Source organism: Nothoprocta perdicaria, unplaced genomic scaffold (genome assembly GCF_003342845.1).
Source record: "Nothoprocta perdicaria isolate Ctin4 unplaced genomic scaffold, notPer1 scaffold_6, whole genome shotgun sequence".
NCBI lineage: Eukaryota > Metazoa > Chordata > Aves > Tinamiformes > Tinamidae > Nothoprocta > Nothoprocta perdicaria.
This window is the reverse complement of record NW_020455865.1, coordinates 9035262-9052608: the sequence shown is the minus strand read 5'-3', so window position 1 is coordinate 9052608 and position 17347 is coordinate 9035262. Positions and strand designations below refer to the sequence as shown.

Sequence of the window (17347 nt, the reverse complement as noted above, 5' to 3'; positions counted from 1 at the left end):
AACTCTCTTTTCCTATAGTTACTGGTAATGAGAAAAACTAATAAACAAGCAGCAACTTGTAAAAAAAAGTCTTGAAGCAAAGTGTAATTATTCACAGAAAGCATCCACTTCCCTCAAAATATTTCAACTTTTTCTCAAACCTTCCTACAAAAACCTTCCAGATTTTGTATCTGACAGGTGGACAAGTGTTTTAATAGGTTACAAGCAGCTAAGTGTCTTTGCCCCCCAGTTTCCCTAAGTTTGGTTGAGTCTTCAGATCAGGTGTGAATAGACAACAAGAGTCAAAGAGGCAGTAACCCCAAGCCAGGATCCAGGGATTCATGTGACACGGAGCTCAGGTCCCTCCAGCAGGATGCAGGAGCTTTCAGGAACGCGCTTCCCGGAGGCTGCCCACGCCACGGCCACGGGGAAGCAGCGGATGGGGCACGTGAGCACACGGCTTACCCAGTGTCTGCTGGTTGCGGACCCCACCTATGACCACACAGATCTCTGCAGGCACATCTCCCGGCCCATCTTTTATGTTCTTCTTGGAATCTTTGGTGTCGTCCTGCCAGATCACCTCTTCAATATAGTCATCTGGTACCTCTGTTTTCACTTTCACCTCAGTCATCATTCCAGCTTCTTCACTGGGTGAGGACTGAGATGTCACCGAGTCAGAGCCCTCTGCCTTTGGGCTCCTCGGGCTCCTCTTCAAGCACTCCCTGAATGGGGGAAAAAAGAGGAGAAAATATGAATTCTCATTTTCAAGCTCTCACTTTTTAGTCACTAGAACCTAATTAAAGGTACTTTTTGCTTAATGTAATTTATTGAAAATGAGTATGCGAGGTGGTATGTGTGTCTATCATATACAGAAAATAACTAAAACTTAGACAAAAGTAATAATTTTTTTTTGCTAGTAATGAAAACATCCTTAATCATCATAAACAACAGCAACAGTCATAAATGGACTGAATCGTGAAACAAGAACACAGAATTTTGCACAGTTCCCATCACATCTAGGATCACTACTCCAGCAGTCCCAACATCACATTCTGTGCCAAGATTAACCCCCGCGGGCAGAGGGAGCACTGTCTGGTTCTGGTATTTCTAATTTTGAGCCATCGTTTCCCTTGTGCACCCCTCCATTGGTTAACCTGCCACTGCAGCCTCTCTCTTAACCCTTCAAAGCAACGTAACTCGTACCCTCAGGTATTCACTTGACCCCATTTAACAGACAGGGATGATCAAAAGGAGCTTGGAGCAGAATGTTTATGATATTTGGGGGGGCCATTAAGTTATGGACAGAGACTCAAAGATGACAGAGCAAGTGTGGTGGTCAGGAAGTGATGAGGAGAGGAAAGTAAGGGTTGGGGGAATTTAGAGACAAATTAAGGCAAAAAGGAGGTGCTTTCGTTTTGGAAACAGAATGCTATGAAATTAATTGGGGGAAATAATGTAAATAAGTAAGCAATTACTCGAAAGCCTTTAACAGAAGGAAGGAAACTGGAAGCCTGGAATTCTCAAGATAATATCAGCAAATTCAGTCTGCTAGGAAAAGAGATATCATGGCAAAAGATAGAGATTTTAAATATGACAGATGAACATTATGTTTCAAATCACAACGGAGCTCCTTTTCCAAATGCACCATCCCTCCACCCAGTACGGGCACCTGCTTTTAGGACCAACTATTAATAATTTTCCATATGCAATGCAAAAATAAAATAATTGCTGGTTCAGTCTATAAAGAAATGAGAAGAATGAGACATGTAACAACAGCTCAGGCTACATAGAAAAGAGACTTTATAAAGTGCCGTTATTTAGTCACATGAACATAGGGAACAGCTGAAGGTGTTTGAAAAAAATTACAAGCAAAAGTAATAGACAAAAATACATTTTGCTATTCTTTTTTCTTGAAATGAGATTTACTAACAAGAGCTATTAGACCATTAAATCAAGAAATAGTGAAAGGGAAAGAACTGTTTGGAAGCCATTGCTTGGAATATCATGGAGAGGGAGAATAAAATGCAAATAAATTGTTAGAAAACTACCTCCCGGAATGGCTTCTAACACGGGTTGTGAGGTTAGCAGACGAGTCGAGACGCTGCAACCCAAAGCACGGACATTGTGCAGGTGAGCGTGGGGCTGGCAGGGACACCTGAGCGCGGGGGACAACCCCCTGCAGTGGTCACTGCACAGCCTCCCACACCGGCGCGTGGCTGCTATCCCAAAACGCTGCTATTTCACATCCCACTGCCACGTATCTCATTATTTCATCCTCTCATTCTCATTACAGAGTGAAATGTACAATTAATGGCCCCCTAACAGAAAGAATTATCCATGACCTGCCTCCCTACTCCTTCTCTTCCTCCTCACACGCACTGCCTCCCATGCTCCCCAAGTCACACCCGGCTTTTCTAAGTGCAGAAGATGAATTAAGACAGAGAAAATATGGTTGAAAATTGGAATTTCTTTATGGTAATGTTATTGGATGTCCAAAAGGCCCATCAATCACACTGGACGGCAACGTGCCTCACAGCCCATTCTGCGGCCAAGGGAAAGGCAGAAGCAAAGCACAAAATATCCAGCAATCAGGAACAGGGGGGATCGATGGCAATCAATCAAACCTCAAAAGTGGGAAACGTAGCAGCACACTGATGACAGGGGGAAAGCTGCAAGGGGGGAATCCTTCCCTTGCTGAGCGCAGGGGAGGAAGAGCAAAGCAAAGCAATCACTGACCCAGCGCTTGACGGGCCCCATATTATCCTCACCGAGGGGCAGAACGGGCAAAGCAGCCAGTAAAAGCCTGGCTTTGCACATAAACCAAGGCGCAGATGATGGCACAGCAAGCTGCTCTTGCCATCCGAGACAAAGCAACCTAATACCAAGGCAGCAACCAAGGGATCTGGCATTAAAGCCTACCATACCTAGCGGTGAAGGCTGAGGATGCAGCTTCCTGAGGAGATGACGAGTTTGGTAAGAACAGGCGAGCCCCTCTGAAGGCACGTGGCTCTGCCCCACGTCACAGCCCGGCACGATACCAATCAGCTGTGCTGAATAGTGGTGCTTCCATAGAGCTCCTGACGTGATTGATTTGGGGCAGTTTTATTAATGCTTTGGAATTAAATTTAATATCGTTGCTGCTGAAATTTATGGGTGACCCAAGGGGGAACAGGGCAGAGAATAATGGCTGTGACAGGGAGACCAGAGCCAGTAATCCCAATTGTGAGACCAGAGTCAGTGATCCCAATTGCTCTGTGAATTGGGCCCACACAAGCCGAGCAGCCCTGGCAGAGTCCAACGTGCTGGAGAACACGGCAGGGGCTCACGAGCATCCAAAGGGTGCAAGTCCCTAATGCTGCAGAGCTCGTGCAGAAACCCCACGGGACGCGCTCTGACCTGAAGGACCAGTTTTAGCAAAACTTCCAACTCACTCCAGCTGAACACACAGCATTCGTGCCAGTTACCACCTGGCCTATGGCTGTGCCTATCCAAGGTGTCGTCAGCAGGTCCCATCTCTCCTTCACGGGACACCATTATTGGAGCAAATCATTCCCCAAGCACCCAGGTGGGTGCCTTTCCCGGCGGGGAGGTGCTGGGTGGCCAGAGAGCAGCGATCCCTGGGGCCGGCGCACCCTCCCAGAGTCCGGCTGCCCAGGCAACTGAGTTCTTTGAAAGCACAGAGGAGCCCAGAGCCACTGCCATGAGGAGCACCTCTGCCAGCAGAGCAAGACTAGGACCCAGCCAGCGTCCTGGGTTTGGAGGCGGGAGAGCAGGGAGGGAGCAGGGCCCAACAAAAGCCCCTCGCGAGAGAGCAGAATCTGAAGCCTGTTGGTTTCGCTGGGGAAACAATGCCAATATCCTTCAGCAAAACAGGAAAGAAAAGGAAATTACTGACACAGGAAACCTTAACATGAGGGGAGGAGTGGGGGGGCTCCAGTTCTGGGAGAAGTAGGCCTCTGTCTCTCACACCAAGGGCCAAACCAGCAACAACAGGCAAAAAAGCATCCATGAGAAAACCAAGTGTTGAATAGAAGAGATGACACCGAGAAAAAGGTTGGGAAGCTGAATAGCTGCCATGGCTTCTGTCACAAGGAACCTCAGAGTCAATGAGCAACGAAGAAAAGCAGGAGCAAGGCAACTGTACTGCCTGGTTTGCTATTCTGAGGGCCGCACGTGGGGATGGTGCAAAGGCCCCGGCCTCCCGAGCAGCGCCAGGGCGCCGGCGGCGACGTGCGCGGGGCCGTCCCTGCACAGCAGACCCGCTCCTGAGGACAGCGCGTTCCCTGCGGGCCCAGCGGCAGCCTCGAGCCATCAGGGACACACCGTGCTGGCCCAGGAGTGGTGACCCAATAAAGCGGAATTTCTTTGCCATCCCTTTGGCTGTTGCAGCCTTGTAAACCCGCAGTACGGCACTGCTCTGTACTGTGCTGAACTTGGGCTCCTCCGTTGCCTCAGAACTCAAAGGCTCTCCATTTAAAGACGAGGAGGAGGCAGGGGCAGGTCCAGAACATGCTCCTCCTCCAGCAGTCCCATTAGCTCCGCAGCGACAAAAGACGCCACGTGCTTGGGCGCCAGCGCTGCTGTGTTCAGAGCCGGTCTTGCCATTCTCCCCTGCTTGCCCCGTGACCAGAGCTGGTGCACAAGCGCCCACAGTGCGCTGCAAAGGTGCCCCCCAAAAGGCGTGAGTAAGAACAGCAATGAATTCTACAGACCCCAAGGAAAAATCATTCTGCGTATGGGTGGGAGGCAGACCGAGAAGCAGCCCGTGCAGCATGCAGCCCTTTGGCTAGGTCACTAAGGGGTACTTGGTCCGGGAAGCACAAACAGGGAGGTGACCGTGTCGCAAGACCTGTGCCCAGGCTGCCAGCGCCCGGCCCGCTGCCCAGCTGAGCTCGCCCTGGGCCACCCGAGACCAGCTCCATCTTCTGAGATCCTACATGGAGATACCTCTGGGACCAGGCCAGGCAGCGATGTGGGGAGAACTGCCACTTGCTGGAGACAGCCCTGCATGAAACTAAGGGAGAAGCCACCCCGAGGCCGCCCCTGCTCCTGGTAACTGCACCCGACGACTCTCGATGCTTGGAATGGAGCCCCCCGCCTCACGCCACCACCTCTCGTGGGTGAAACGACACAATTTCACAGCGATCCAATGTGGCCCTCTGGGGATCGGTTGCCATTCCCTGTGCGAGTCCAACTGCATCTGATATCCCTGGCATGAGGTCCCCAGGGAGGATATTCTTGGAACAAAATACTGTTTGTATATGATAAAAACTTCTAAGAGAGAACAGATCAGAGGTTAACAGTGCATAAGCACATCTAGGTTGGACCTTAGCCCCTTCCACAGGATGGATCTAATTTTTCCTCCATGTCCTTGGACTTTTCTATGGGAATGTCATCTCCTTTACTGTTCAATGGCTTTTCTTTATTGAGCTGTGCAGCTTAGAGACCCAGGAGGGGGTCTTTGCTGAGGAGGCAGGAGCCTTGGGGCTCAGCACCACTCACACCATCACTCTGTTCTTACTGGGGAGCTACTGTTTTGCCTTCCAAAACAGACCCTATGGATTTTAAACATTAAAAAGGTAAACAAACATTCCACTACTCCTGTACATATATATATATCTCGCTTCTCTTAAGTAGGCCACATAGCCAATTACTCTATCACCAGCTTTATCATCTCACGCTGCTCGTTTCAACATTGCTGCCTGCTTTGATCATCAGACTTTCATCTTCCGATGACGTTACAGCCACTTTCATCTCAAATACAAGAACAGGAAGGCAGAAAAGATTTAAAGAGGCCTTGATGAAGGCTCATCATGGAGAGTCGGACAGGTATGGGCGTATATGTACATGTTCCTCGTCAGCTTGGGACAGTTCCCATTCACAGGACACCCGGTTTCTGCCGGCGGGTTCACGAAGGCCTGAGGCTTTAGCATAGCTCAGTGACACAAAAACGCCTGGATCAAAGACTATACAAGGAAAACACTCAGTTCTACAGGGCTAAATAACCCAGGCGCTGCCTCCCAAGGCAATGTAAGGACCTTTCCCAGACGGAAGGACAGAAAGAAAATAGATAACACAAGCAGTCTGTCTGCGTGGTCACACTCTACCAGTGAAGCTGAAGGACCCTTTCCAGCTGGTGTCCTGTAGGAGAAGGCACGAGGCGAAGGGGGCTGCAATACGGTGCCATTTTTATCTTTATACAAGACTTCCTCCTGCCCGTGATAAGCGGAACCAGCAATGACTGACAGCAAATGGGACCCGTCAGTGCTACAGCCAGAAGAAACTAGCATTTGCAGTTTGCTTTTTTCTGATCTGGAGTAGCGTTCTCATAAATAATGAAAGTGACTAAAAGCTACTTAAAAAACACACACTCCTCCCTCGTGAAAGAATGAGAGAGAAAAAAAAAACAATTATAAAAGGACATTTCTTCCAGCTAGGAATAATTTGTCATGTAATTCTCTGAAGACAGCAACAGAAACATGCGTGCTCTGTGCTCCCTTTGAGTGATCTGTGATTGCATATGTACTCAGATGGCTTCTAATGAGGCTATTTTTATAGCACACATCCTGCTGAGCTTCTGGGGAGGGGCAAAGCGTGATCACTTGAGAAACCGCCTTCCGCGTCAGCTCCAGTGCATCTCTCCTCAGGAAAGGAGGAAAAGGAAGGAGGACGCATTGCCTTTCATCAACACCTAGTCAAGGCTCTTCTCTCCTCAGCAGCATACTTGGAGCATCTTGATTTTTTTCTGGATACCGCTCAAGCTGGAAGAACCAAAGACCCATCACGAATGCTCTGATGCAGCAATGGTGGTGCTGCCCAGTCACTCCTTGGCAGAGGGCAATATGTGCCCATTTCAACTGGTCAAACAAAAGCTTACGTGGGCCAAGCACAGTCCTTGGTATGCTCTTATGGACTGCTAGAGCAAGGAGGTTCATAAAGGTCTGGTAACGAGGATCCTATAGTGGACACTTGAGGACCTTGTTTTGTGCAACCCACTCAGATAACCTCCGAAGTATGAAATGGAACATGCCTTCCTGACATTGGGCATTTAGCTGGTCACACACCAAAGCAAAGGACTTGCCAAAGCAAAATGGGGCTGCAATTGGGCTCAATTTAGTGATGTCTGTTGTGGTTTTGGAAGAGCCACAACAGTTCCTACCATGACTGCAACTAAGGGAAGTAGAGAGGACAGAAATAAATGAACTTTCATTTTACAAGGAGATGACGAAAGCAGAGGCTGAAAGATGTAAACACAGAACTTACTTGTTTGATAAACTATTTGTGGTGGCCTTCCTGCTCCCCGCCGTTTGCTCCCAGGACTGCCCAGCTGCCTGGGTACCATGACTCACAGCTGAGAGGAGGGAGGTGGAGCTGGGAAGGGAGCAGAGTGACTGCCTTGTGTCCTCCTTCAGGGACATATCTTTCTCAAACATTAATAGGAAAAAGATTTCCAAGTTAAGGGCTAAAATGGAGAAATGACAAGAGTCATTTTTTTCCAGTTCTAGAGATGAGCACTTTGTTTCTAGTTTCCGTGCATCTGGTTTCTGCTTTCAGACATTCCCTTACAGACTTCAAAGCCAAAGAGACTCATCTACCCATCTAGTCATGCAACCCAATCTCCTATCACAGCCTTCAAAGCCTCGTAGTATCCTGTATCATACCCGCAACTATGGTTTGAGCCAGTGGATCTTTCAGGGAGGTTCTTTTGACCTTAAAGCTCTGGAAGTGCGGATTGGACGAGTGCACAGTGAGCTGGATTGAGAACTGGCTGGATGGCAGAGCTCAGAGGGTGGGGATAAATGGTACCAAGTCCAGTTGGAGGTCTGTGGCCAGTGGTGACCCCAGGGTCAGTACTGGGCCCAGGGCTGTTCAACCTGTTCATCAATGACTTGGATGAGGACACAGAGTGCACCCTGAGCAAGTTTGCAGATGACACCAAGCTGGGTGGAGTGGCCGACCCTCCAGAAGGCTGTCCTACCATTCAGAGGCACCTGGACAGGATGGAGAGCTGGACAAAGAGGAACCTCATGAGATTCAACAAGGACAAGTGCAGGGTCCTGCACCTGGCCAGGAATAACCCCAAGCACCAGCACAGATCAGCTCCGCAGAGAGGAGGGCAGCTCCACAGAGAGGGACCCGGGAGTCCTGGTTGACACCAAGTTAACCATGAGGCAGCAGAGCCCTCGTGGCCAAGGAGGCCAATGGGCTCCTGGCTGCATCGGGAGGACAGTGCCAGCAGGTCAAGGGAGGGGATCCTGATCCTGCCCCTCTGCTCAGCTCTGGGGAGGCCAAACCTGGAGCACTGGGGGCAGCTCTGGGCTCCCCAGGACAAGAGGGACGTGGAGCTTCTAGAGGGAGGCCAGCGGAGAGCGACCAAGATGATGAAGGGGCTGGAGCATCTATCTTATGGGGAAAGACTGAGCAAGCTGGGTCTGTTTAGTCTGGAGAAGAAAAGACTGAGCGGGGATCTGATCAATAAGTTTAAGTACCTGTGGGGGGATGTAGGGAGAACGGGGCCAAACTCTTCTCAGCAGTGGCCAGTGATAGGACAAGGGGCGATGGGTACAAACTGAAACACAGGAAGTTCCATCTCCATGTGAGGAAGAACTTCTTCACCGTGAAGAGACAGAGCAGGATAAACCATCCCAGTAGCATTCTTAAAAACACACATGGCAGCACATTGAGTGCACATGTCTAAGCTCCAAGTTGTCTTCTGGTGTACACAATGGTATAGAGAGTTCATGGTCACTTGTGCTCCACAAGGACATTTGGTTCTTTCCGTAACCACCACTTTCAAAGACACCATTGCACAACCTCCAAAAAGGAACCTCCAAAAGTAAACACTATAGAAAGAAAAAAAGAATTTTCTTAAGATATTTTAGGCCATAGGAACTCAGATCACTTGGTCTTTTTCCTCTACTTGGGGTAGAGGACTAAAAACCTGCTAATTAAAAGAGATGGCAAGCATTTCAGAGGGTCCTGCGTGTACATGTGCCCATGTGAACTTCATGCTTCTGTTGCTGCTAGTTCAAGCATTTCTTGAGATCTCTGTACTTGTTTTGTTCGTGGTCCAAGGCTGTATCACTGGTGGGTTGGTTTTTTTACCAAGTGTACCCATCCTTTGCTCTACATGACTTTCTGAACAAACTAATCACTAAAAAAGTAATTGAAATAAACTGAAGTTAACCAGGGCGCACACGCAGCTCCTGAGGGCTGTGAGGTCCCCGCTCCAAGCAGAACAATTAGATTTGAGGAGATCACACTAACTGACCTCACAAACTGAGATCAGAACTCCACAAAACACCCGTATGCAGGCACAGTACCTGCTGTTTAGGTTTCCCTGGAAGAAAGCTCAATAAATATCAATGTTATTATGAAATAAGAAGGACTTGAGAGTCTTTTAGAGGAGGGAGGCCTCAAGTGGGATCGCTATCTGCTTCTGAGGGCAGTCAGCCTTTAAGAAGGGAAAGAGCAGTTTTCAGAACCCAAAGTCAATGCGACACTTGAGGATACACAGATGCAGTGTGAACATCACCACCAACCTGAGGACTCTGGATCATCTACCAGCAAAATCACATGGGGGGAAAAACAAACAAAACCAAGTGAAGTTGAGGCCACTGCACAAACCTGAGCGGAGATGCCCAAGAGTGCTACATCCCTTGCTAATACCACCATGCTCTGACCTTTGCACACTAGTCCTAATGTCAACTCACATCATAATTTAGCCGACTAGAGACAACGAGAGCCAGCAGCTGGGAGGAACCCTCCCATACAACAGAAGAGGAATCCTCAACTGCAGTAGGACCATCTGCAGAGAGGGTTCATGGCCTGCTGTATTAGCAGGGTTGTTGGAGCAGCAACAGTCTCAAGATATAACTGAGAGAAGATGGTTTTGGAAGAGGCAATACCATTAACGAAACACAGTAAAATCAAGGGGGAGGAGAAAAGGAGCAGCATACTCAATTTTTCCAACTATCTCCATCTACTAAAACACACAATCGTTCCTCACAAGAAATACTGCTTCACTGAGAGCAACTGGAATTTAGTTGTGTGTTCATTCCTTGAGAGAGCCTCAATAGTGAAAAATTCTTTAGAACAGGTAAACTGCTGGACCAAACGAGGCTGATTCTCACTTAGAAAAGAAATATTGAAGTAGAAACCAGTACAATAGTCAAGAGCCACAAAAACATTCCTGAAGTATTAGCAAAACAAATTCCCGTGAGCCCTTATTAGGAAAATCCTGAGAATGGTTTGAAAAGTCTAACCAAATTTAAAGAAAAAAATGCCTTATCCAATAAAGAATAAATACTGAGTTTCTGCCAAAAGCAAAAGACTCCAGTCAGATAAAAAATGCAACATACGAACAATGCAGGTTAAAACCTAAATTTAAGATGATATTAAAATAGCTGCCAGCATCTTTAAATTTTCAAGCACGGAAATGTCAACAGAGACAAAGAAATTCAAGGAAAAAACAAAGAGAATAGATTAACGGGTTATTTATATCAGTGAAAGAATCCTATGTTGCTTGACTAAGAGATGATGCAGGGGGTGGCGACTGCCTACAGATACCCGTGGGTCCTCCGGGAGGAGCATGAGAAGCCCCCGCTGGTGACAATGCAGCAGAACCCGTCGCAGGACAAACGGGATGAGCAAAGCAAAAGCAGAAGACAGACCAAAGAGGAGAGAGGAGCCTGCGAGCGGGATGACACTTCGCAACGACACAAATGAGCGGCGCGTGTCCGGCTGCTGCAGGTACACATGCACTAAGCAAACAACGCATGCGAGGATGTGCTCTTATCGGAACAACCCCAAGCTGGCCAGGAGAGCAGGTGACCTATGGAAAAATGATCTCCTGGAACCTCAGCTTTACTTAAGACCTCAGTGCTAGTGCGTGTCAGCGTTTTATGGCTCCAGAAGGGCACATTTCTCCTCCGTATCGACTTCCAAAGCTATGAACATTGGGCAAGTTGGTGTGGACGACTCAGAAAACACGCGAGTCCCATAGGAGCCAGGATGTGACTAGGAGCTATCATCTTTTCTCTTAACTGTGTATTTATGGCATCCTGTCTGGCGTGCAGGTTTCAAGGCAACCTGCCTGTCTTCCCTACAGCTTTTCTACTGGTAAAAACACAACTCAGCTGCCCACTTCTCTTAAATCAGCTACTGGGGATTTGAGAGAGGTTTTGTGGTTTTTTTGTCCTATTTTTTTGAGATAGTGAGATTTTTCCTTTAGAGAGGACCAAGTTTTATTATGTATTAATTGCCTAATTATAAATATATATTTATTTTGATGCAAGATGACTCTCAAGCTTTTCATGCTCTGTGACTGAAAATCCCACGCGTGCCCCCTCCACCTGCACTGTCCCCATACACCCGCCTCCCCTGGGATGTGCGGCCATGCCCAAGGATCACAGCAGCACTATTTCCATGGACTCCCCAAGCGCGAGCCGCTGCACGCTCAGAGATGGGACTCCCTCAATGCTGGAGGCCCCACGGAGCTTGGATCGAAGAGAAAGAGTGGAGCTGCTACCACTACAGAGGAGAGATCCGCTGGGCTAAGGGAGTGGAGGTGTCTGCAAAGGGCAGAACAAGCCATGTGGTAGCACGGGAAGGAAGCAGAACGGAGGCTACGGGGTAACTGGGGAGGAGAAAGCCAAAGCAGCGCGTGCAACCACCGCTGGCACCTCCTGCTCCAGCGGCAAGGCCGTATTCTCCACGGGAGCGATGGAAACTGCCTGGCCACCAAGGCGGCGCGGCCTGGCCCGGCGGCAGGAGCCGAGCGGAGCGCCCGGCAGGAGCGCTGGAGCCTTCCTCCCGCTCGCCCCGCGCAGCCTCTCTCTGCAGCCTCTCCCTGCAGCCTCGCCGGGCTGCAGCCCGCCTCCCTTCGGGGCAGAGCCGCGTCCCGCACAGCCACATCCGCGGGCGGCTTCCCCGGCGTGGCAGCCACGGCGCAGACGGGGCCGCCGCTTCCAGCTGGCTCCGTTCCCTCCCGCAAGCAGATGCAGCTCCCGTATCAGGGGCTCATTTATTCAGCAGGAGTCTCGCACATTAAGTGTAGTTAAGTCTGAAAACAAATCTAATGACTTTAAAATAAATAGCCAATGGAGGACTTCAAACTAAAACTCTTCCTTCCTCTGACACCAACCATATAAACAATAATAATTACATAACACTGTGCCTAGCACATGGCTACACAAGGCTCTCATGACCAAGAAAAGCACACACTGCTTGTCAGACATAATTGCACATTTGGTTTTTCAATTATTTCTTGTAAAGATCCGGAGCCCACCCTCTGAATGCTGACATTAATTAGCGGCAAGTAGTTAGTTTTACAACAGCATTGCAGAGATCCCCCGCGATTCCCTCGAGGTCTGCTTTCCTGAGAGCTGTCCCCACACCACCCTGGACTCTCAAGGAAAGACCTTCAGAAGTGTCCGCCAGGCTCATGCCAGTGAATGGATCCAATCTGGCCCATTCCAGAAGGTGCCTCAGGAAAGGCCCTGGCAGGCCACTGGAGCATACTGCGTATACACATACGTACATCCAGCATAACTGGTGCCCGGGAAATTCTCCTACCCAAAGAACCATGTCACCTACAGCCCAGGGTGCCTTAGGCCTTCTCAAGCCCACCCAAGCACTGGTCTCCATCACTTAGAGACATGGCCCAAGAGCTGAGTGCTCATCATGTAGGAAAAAAATATACTGCTTCTTATTGTTCAATTTGTTACCTATTAATTTTGTCGACTTTTCCTTCTCTTGCAAAAGAAGTTCTCTGGTCTAGCTTTTGTAGGCCATGCAGTAACATGCCCAGCTTTTGTCTTAGTTCTCTTCTTCTTAAGGTAAACAGCCATGACCTTTCTAGCTCCTTTAAAAGAAAGGTTTTTTTCTGTGCTGTTATGTCGCACATTGAACCCTCTTATTACAAAGGCAACAGACACGTCAAATTAGAGCCATGAAAGCGGTAAAAACTCTAAAATCTTGGGCCTTCAGAGCTTTAAATATTTGCTTGCAACAAGAAAACCAATACAGTAAATAAAAATAGGAGCAACATAATTCTACGGTTACAATATTAAAATCAAACATATCAGAGTTTAAAAAATGCAGAATGTTGTTACTCAACCACCTTACTTTGCTTAAACTTTTCACTGATATAAATTAATAATGAAGTGTGCTTACACTATAGCTTGCCATGAATGAGGTAGTTTCAAGCAGCAACACTGAAAAACAAAATCTTGCATCTCAGCCACTGAAGCCTCAGAGGAGATTTTATCAAACCCAATTTCCAACCTGGGGACACCAATACTGCTTTCTGAAAATATTAGATTTTATTTCCACTTTATTTTTGAAATAGCTTGCGCTACTCTTCTTTTTCACCCATCTTCAAGTCAGTCAGGTAAATTATGAATTGGATTTCATTTCCACTTTTTTAATGACCAGCCTTAGCACTTATTCTCAATATATTTAAAGAACAGCAAGTTCTGGCACTCCGGCAGCTACATCTCTTGTTAAGGGTGTAAATTTGGTGCCTACTTTTGGAGACGTTGGCCTTTGCTCATCTTAACAGGGCCATCAGAGAGCAGGCTCCTCTGCACAAGACGCGCAGTGCTGGCGTGGTTCCCCGCAGCAGGGAGCTGCCCTTGCCCTCACCCGGGCCCTACTCCAGTGGACAACCAGGAGTCCTTCACAGCCAGGCAATATTTGGCATTACTAGAGAGCTCCTGACAAACAAAAACCAGCGTTTTAATTCAATAATCCTTTTTTCTTACACGCCTAAGATGTTGAGAAAGGGCACTGCGAGGAGTGATGGAAGGGTAAGTGGCTGTCACAGCAGGGACACAAGGTGCACGTTTAACAACGGGAGGTGGAAGGAGGACCTCGCGTGAAGGATTTCCAAGATCAGAAGAACAGAGACGGTTTCCACGTGGAAGGAAGCACTCCACCTGACAGATGCTGCTTCAGCAGCGCTTTTAAGCCCTGTCGGCAACAAGAAGGTGTTCTGGAACACTATCTGTAGACACATTATTGCTGGCTAGAGCAAAGGGGAGGGCATGAAACACAGGTCAAGCTTTAGGAGAGGAAGGCAGCACGGGAGGAGAGCGGGGATTCCAGCTGCCTAACTTCAAGGGCCTTTGGGTAGCCAGATAAAAGCCCCACGTCTCAAAGGGGACCTGCTGGACCGCAGAGCTCTGGGCCACCCCCAAGGCCAGATGAGAGCAGCACCAAGGCCAGTGCCCATCTGCGTGCACAGACACGGCTCGTTCTGCACAGGAGGAGGCCTTGCTGCCACCACCACCTCAGAGCAGAGCAGAGCAGTGCAGCGAGCGCAGCGTTTCTGACCCTCCAGCCCCATCCGCCCTTCCTCACACGGACGTGGAGCTCTGGCTTCAGTGCCCGCCTGCCACCAGCACCAGAAGCAGCCATGACCTTCTAGTAATGAGGACATGTGCAAACCCAACGGAACCGTCCCCCAGGTGGAGGGGAGCCCACCAGACCACGTGGACTCCTTCCATGGCGGCCAACTCATGTTGGACTCCTTCCATGTGGCCAAACTTTGTACAGTTTATATTCCCCACTCATTCCAACGTAATTCCTAAGTGGTGCCTCGGTGCTTCATGGTCCCAACTCTAAGGAACTGTGTCCCTTGTCCACCTTCAATGTTCCCTGCCCGCATTTCCTATCCTTTTCCTCCAACTCTCACAGATGCCTTCTCGCCCTGGGGTCACCTGCTGCCCTTCGCAGGCCTCACGCTCCCAGACACTAACAGCGTTGACCACACTGGCTGCCCGGCATCGCTGACTGCTACCTGACCACCCACCCATACTGAGAGATGAGCTTACCACGTCAGGCATGGCTCCGCAGTAACAGAGGCCTCATGTGCCTGCGGTCCCAGATGGATCGGACGCTGCCAGGCCGAGTCGCTCGGCTGCCGCCCTCTCTCCCACAGCAACGCTGCTCTTCAAGGCCCCCGAGGCACGAGGGCGCTGGGGCCACGGGCACAGCCCTCCCCTCCCTGTCCGTGCACAGGAACAGGGCGGCCTTCCCCAGCCACCACTGAAGGTCTCCACCAGAGGCACATCCTGCAAGCCTTGCGTCCCCCTCAGATGTGGGCAGGCGCCAGGGACACCCGGGCAGACCACCCTGCGCTGCCCACAACCACGCAGCTCCTCGCAGTCCCGATGGCCGCAGTTCTCTGTCATCAGCCCAGGCATTTAGCACCATCCACAAATGGGTGGAGGGTTCCTGCACCCTAAAGTCCTCGTCTCGCCCTCCCTGGATGGCCTCGTTTCCACCATCCCATCTCCTGCTCCAGAGCCAGGCCTGCCCAGAACATCCCACGGGAAAAGAGAAACCATCCACGTACCTGCTTGAGGAGCTCCTCCTTCCAGTGCTGTTGCTCTCGTCAGCCTAGGGGACAAAAAGATATTAAAAAAGGCTGTTTAGGATAAGAAAGGCAAGATTGCACTCCAACTCTTCCTGCTCGCACTCTGCACCAAAAATACCTTGGGTTTTTCCATTCTCAATTACACACATGCTCAATTCTCAATTTTGGCAGGACGTGTCATGCACTTAAACCCAAGTACACGCATTAAGTTTTGAGTAGACTGAGGTATAATTTAAGACACAGGTCCACAAGCGAGGCAACCTTCTGGGAAGTCAAAGCTTATTCCCCAGTGCACATGTGCATGACAACACACCATGCTGGTGGCAACTGCTAGGAAACCTCTTGTGCAATCATTTTATTGTGCTACGCTGGAGCCTTTCGAGGTCTAAAACAGGAAAACATCCTTCTGTGGAGGGAAAATAAGGCAAAGACACAAAAAATCCGATAGACTTAGGGCTAAAAGGCGCCGTGGCTGCTGTGTGCTCGGAGGGGCTGCAGTGGCCAGGCGGGACACGGACCCCGGGAGAGCAGCTCGCGCAGGGCCCAGCGACGCGCCCGGCCCGCGGGCTACGCAACCCGACCGCGACTGCACCTAAAAGGCCAAATTAAACCTGGAATAATCCCTCTCCATCCCAAAGCCGGACTCATCCAAGTCCCAGCTCTCCTGGGCAAACTCTTCCTAGACACCAGTTGGTTGGACACTGGGCCCAGTAAGTGGCTTGCTTGGGGTTTGCTGTCTAAACCTACCTGTGCTGCTGCCTAACGAGAGGGGCCAAGCAGAGCAGAGCTCCCTGGTTAGTCATGAACTGCCTAATTCAGCGCCCGCCTGCCGCCCAAACCGGATTATTGGGGAGCGTCTCCGGCTGCTGCCTCTTCAGCTCGCCAGGCTCTGCGTCTTTCTCCCCGTTCTCTGATTAGAGCCTTCCTTGGAAAGACAATGTTATTCCAAACCCAGAAATTTTATTTCTGAATTTGTGCAAATATAAGTTAAAAGATATTAGCTGCATTTCACATTTTGTGCAAATGGCAGAAACAGGCAATTCATGTGCAGCAGGATGGGGGCTAGCCAACGATTTCGATAAAATAAACCCTTTTTTAATTTAAATGCTAATGCACTGAATTAAAATTTAATAACTGAGGAAATTGAAAAGCCGAGCAGGAATATTGGAAATAAATCCAAGCAGAAACAGCTGAAATTAAAAATTCTAGAGAGTGGGAGGATAGCAGCTAAGCTGTCTTATATGATTACATTTTTTTTTTCAGAAGGAAGGGGGGAAGGAAAAAAAAAAATCCTATCTTTGGCTGGCTGTAGGGCAGTAAATCGAGAGTGCTGTGATTTATTGCTCAATTTTCCTGAGGGAAAAAGGCTTTCTTTCATGCTGAAATATTTCATAAATTTCAAGCCAGCATAAATTCTTAATTTAAAAGTTATGGAGGTCACATTTAGTGCACTGGTGCAATTCTGAAATCTTAAAGGAATAGCAGCTGAAAATTACAATTTGGTTTTAATTCCTAATGTGAAATTTTGCTGAAAGACATTCTCCGAGGCGCACAAAGCAGCAACGTACCTCGGCTTCCAGTTTAAGAAATGTACTCGCAATGAAGAGATAAAAATCTAATTCAATTACAACGAGTTTCTTTTTTATTATTATTATTGTTAGCCACTTGAGGAATTTCTGTTAAAAAATTTCCTCCCTCCATTGCCTGGGAAAAGCCAGAAGGGAGGAGCTGACAATGTAATTGCTTCTGTTAGATCTCCAATCTTTTGTGAGCACTGATATGTTCATTTGTTATACAGCTGTTCAGCTACAGAAAGGATGTCAGAGCACCCATAATTCAAAGCAATCAATCAAAAATTAATGATTTGTCATGCTTACACAATGGAAAAAGGAAAAAAAAAAGAAAAAAAAAAAAAGCTTTATGGGTTCCTGCAACTGGTAGATTGCTCAAACCTTCGGGGCTTTTTCTAGAAGATTAGATCTGTGT

The 17347-nt window shown here is 48.8% G+C and overlaps 1 protein-coding gene across 4 annotated transcripts in view; it reads right to left on the bottom strand.

Annotated features, from left to right (window-relative positions):
- The window catches only part of ZNF618 (zinc finger protein 618), a 118202-nt gene that overhangs the window by 61634 nt on the left and 39221 nt on the right, over positions 1 to 17347 (bottom strand). For 3 of the 4 annotated variants that reach the window (XM_026049519.1, XM_026049517.1, XM_026049518.1), the window contains exon 1: positions 445 to 658. In XM_026049519.1, the coding sequence (XP_025905304.1) occupies positions 445 to 613 (169 nt within the window). In that variant the 5' untranslated portion in view covers positions 614 to 658. Of the gene's footprint in view, positions 1 to 444; positions 702 to 15340; positions 15385 to 17347 lie in introns of those variants that run through there. The other variant, XM_026049520.1, reaches the window with a different exon arrangement.